Source organism: Elaeis guineensis, chloroplast (genome assembly GCF_000442705.2).
Source record: "Elaeis guineensis chloroplast, complete genome".
In the NCBI taxonomy this organism is placed as follows: domain Eukaryota; kingdom Viridiplantae; phylum Streptophyta; class Magnoliopsida; order Arecales; family Arecaceae; genus Elaeis; species Elaeis guineensis.
Genome location: NC_017602.1, coordinates 92,501 through 95,000, shown reverse-complemented (window position 1 = coordinate 95,000; position 2,500 = coordinate 92,501). Strand labels below are relative to the sequence as shown.

The window sequence follows — 2,500 nt, the reverse complement described above, 5'->3', positions numbered from 1 at the left end:
ACCAATGATTCGTTATTGGAGCAGATAGCGCGCATAGTGTTTTGATCTAAGATTTCAATTCTTCCATGTTTCAGCAGTAGCATATTGTTCCATGGAGCTAAGGTCCAAAATATGGAATAAACAAGTGTTTCCACGACTCTACCACCCGGCCAATCCTCTTTGTTCCACTTAATCCCTTTTTCATGGCCACATATCTTTACGGCTAAGGAATGGGAAATCTTTCTCCTGTTACATGAATCAAATGTTTCATTTCATCCGGGAAAAGCCATCTCTTTCTCAACAATGTCTTTGTCATTTGATCCAATAGCGTTCCGTTAGATAGGAACAGATTTGATAAATACTGATAACTCTCGGATAGAGTATTAGAACGGAAAGATCCATTAGATAATGAACTATTGGTTCTAAGCCATCTCTGGCGATGAATCAACAATTCGAAGTGCTTTTCTTGCGTATTCTTGATGAACCAGCGTTTATATATAGATGTAGGAGGATTTGTTTGGTAAGTAATAAGCCCCTTTGACATCTCTTCATCTGCAAAGAATTCTCGACGTGAAAACACAGAGACAAAGGGCTGATCTTTGAATAGGAAAAAGAATGGATCCGCAGGGTCCCAAATGAATTGGCTTATTCGAAAAAAGCCTTCTTCTTTGGAAGATCTATCTCGTGTCTGGTACTGCATGGTTCCACTCTGCAAGAACTCCGAATCATTCTCTTGAAGCTCATCCTCTTTATGATAAATGATCCGCTTGCCCCGAAATGACCCGCCCCAATAGGGAAATCCCAATTCAGTGGGCCTTTCGATACAATCAAATAGATTGCCACAAGGGCGCCATATTCTAGGAGCCCAAACTATGTGATTGAATAAATCCTCCTCTATCTGTTGCGGGTCGACGGCTCCTTCCCCTTCTTCAAACTCCGATTCGTATTTTTCATATAGAAATCTCTGATCAACGATAGAACAAGATCCATTTTGCATCATATCTAACTGATTCCTTGGTTCGGACCGAAGAAGTAATGTCACTCGATTATTATCAAACTGACTGCAATCTTTTTCTGTCCGTAAGGATCCCACCAGAGCGCTTTCTACTTCTAATAGGCCATGAACTAGATCAGAATCATTCTCAACGAATCCATAAGAAGTGATCCAATTTTTTTCATCGGGTCCGGGTGAAGACCAAAGATCTTGAGCGACCGATCCGGCAGAACAACTCAAAAGATAAAGAAGTATCGTTAATTTCTTCATGCTCGTTCCAAGTTCGAAGTACCATTTGTACAAATAAGAATCCCCTTCCTTACATGATTTCTTCTTCATATAGATAGATATAGGATCTATGGGGCAATTACTTAGAAGTACATTTTGTGCAACAGCCCTTCCTATCTGATAGAAAAGGATCCCATGATCCTGAACCGATCTTACCTGGGATCGCAAATCCCAAGTTTGTCTATGAAGAGCTGATCTAATTGTATTAGTTTCTATAATTGATTTCTTCTGTGTAATACTAATTGATAGGGCCTCATTGATAAGTACTACAAGATCTCGTGCATTGGAACCCATGGTTATGGACCCGAATACGTTAGTATGGAACATTTTCTTTTCCAAGTGGAATCCCCTAGTATATGAAAGAATGAAAAAGTGCTTTCGTTGTTGTGGAATAAGAAGCCTTCGTATCTTAATGCATGTATTTAATTTATTCGGAGCTATTAGAGCGGGATCCACTTTTTGGGGAATATGAGTCGAAGCAATAACAAGAATATTTCTAGTGGAACATCTTTCACAATCCCTGGAGAGATAGTTCTCTAATAGACCGAGGGATAAGTAATTCGACTCATTCACATACAGATCATGAATGTTTGGAATCCATATTATGCAAGGAGACATTGCTTTTGCTAATTCGAATTGAAGGGTGATATCAAATCGGTCTATTTTCGGCGTCATATACATAGTTAGCACATTCGTCATAGTTAGCAGCTCCGTATCAAGGTCATCATCAATATCGTCACTATCATCAATATCGATATCGTCACTATCATCAATATCGATATCGTCACTATCATCAATATCGATATCATCAATAAGATAACCTTTAGGCTTGTCATCCAGGAACTTGTTCGGAAATACCGTAATGAAAGGAACATAGGAGTTTGTCGTTAGGTATTTGACCAAATAGGATCGTCCAGTTCCTATAGAACCTATCACTAAAATACCCCTAGAAGGGGATAGGGCTAAGCGGAGCGAAAAGGGTTTTCCATGAGATGGGAAATGAAAACTATTAGCCCCACACGAGGTTTGTGAATAAGTGATTGTCTGATAATGAGCAAGGAATATCCGTCTTTCTGCTAAACAGGATCTATTGAACTCATAATTCATTAGATACTTTTTATGAATGTCAACTAAGTATCGTAAGTAAATTGATCCCGGTTGTTCAATCATTTGATAACCAGAGTCATTCTTTGATAAATGATCACTATGAGTCAGACTCAATAGAATTTGCCTTTTTTC

At 38.8% G+C, this 2,500-nt stretch overlaps 1 protein-coding gene and 1 pseudogene across 1 annotated transcript in view; both read right to left on the bottom strand. All coding sequences in view use genetic code 11, as the record gives it.

Moving 5' to 3' along the window:
* Positions 1-83, bottom strand: part of ycf15 (hypothetical chloroplast RF15) — an 87-nt pseudogene extending 4 nt beyond the window's left edge.
* Positions 84-202: 119 nt separating this feature from the next.
* ycf2 (hypothetical protein RF2) overlaps positions 203-2,500 on the bottom strand; it is a 6,870-nt gene continuing 4,572 nt past the window's right edge. Inside the window, exon 1 of the mRNA in view lies at positions 203-2,500. This exon is cut by the window's right edge and continues 4,572 nt beyond it. Coding sequence (YP_006073148.1) covers positions 203-2,500 — 2,298 coding nt within the window.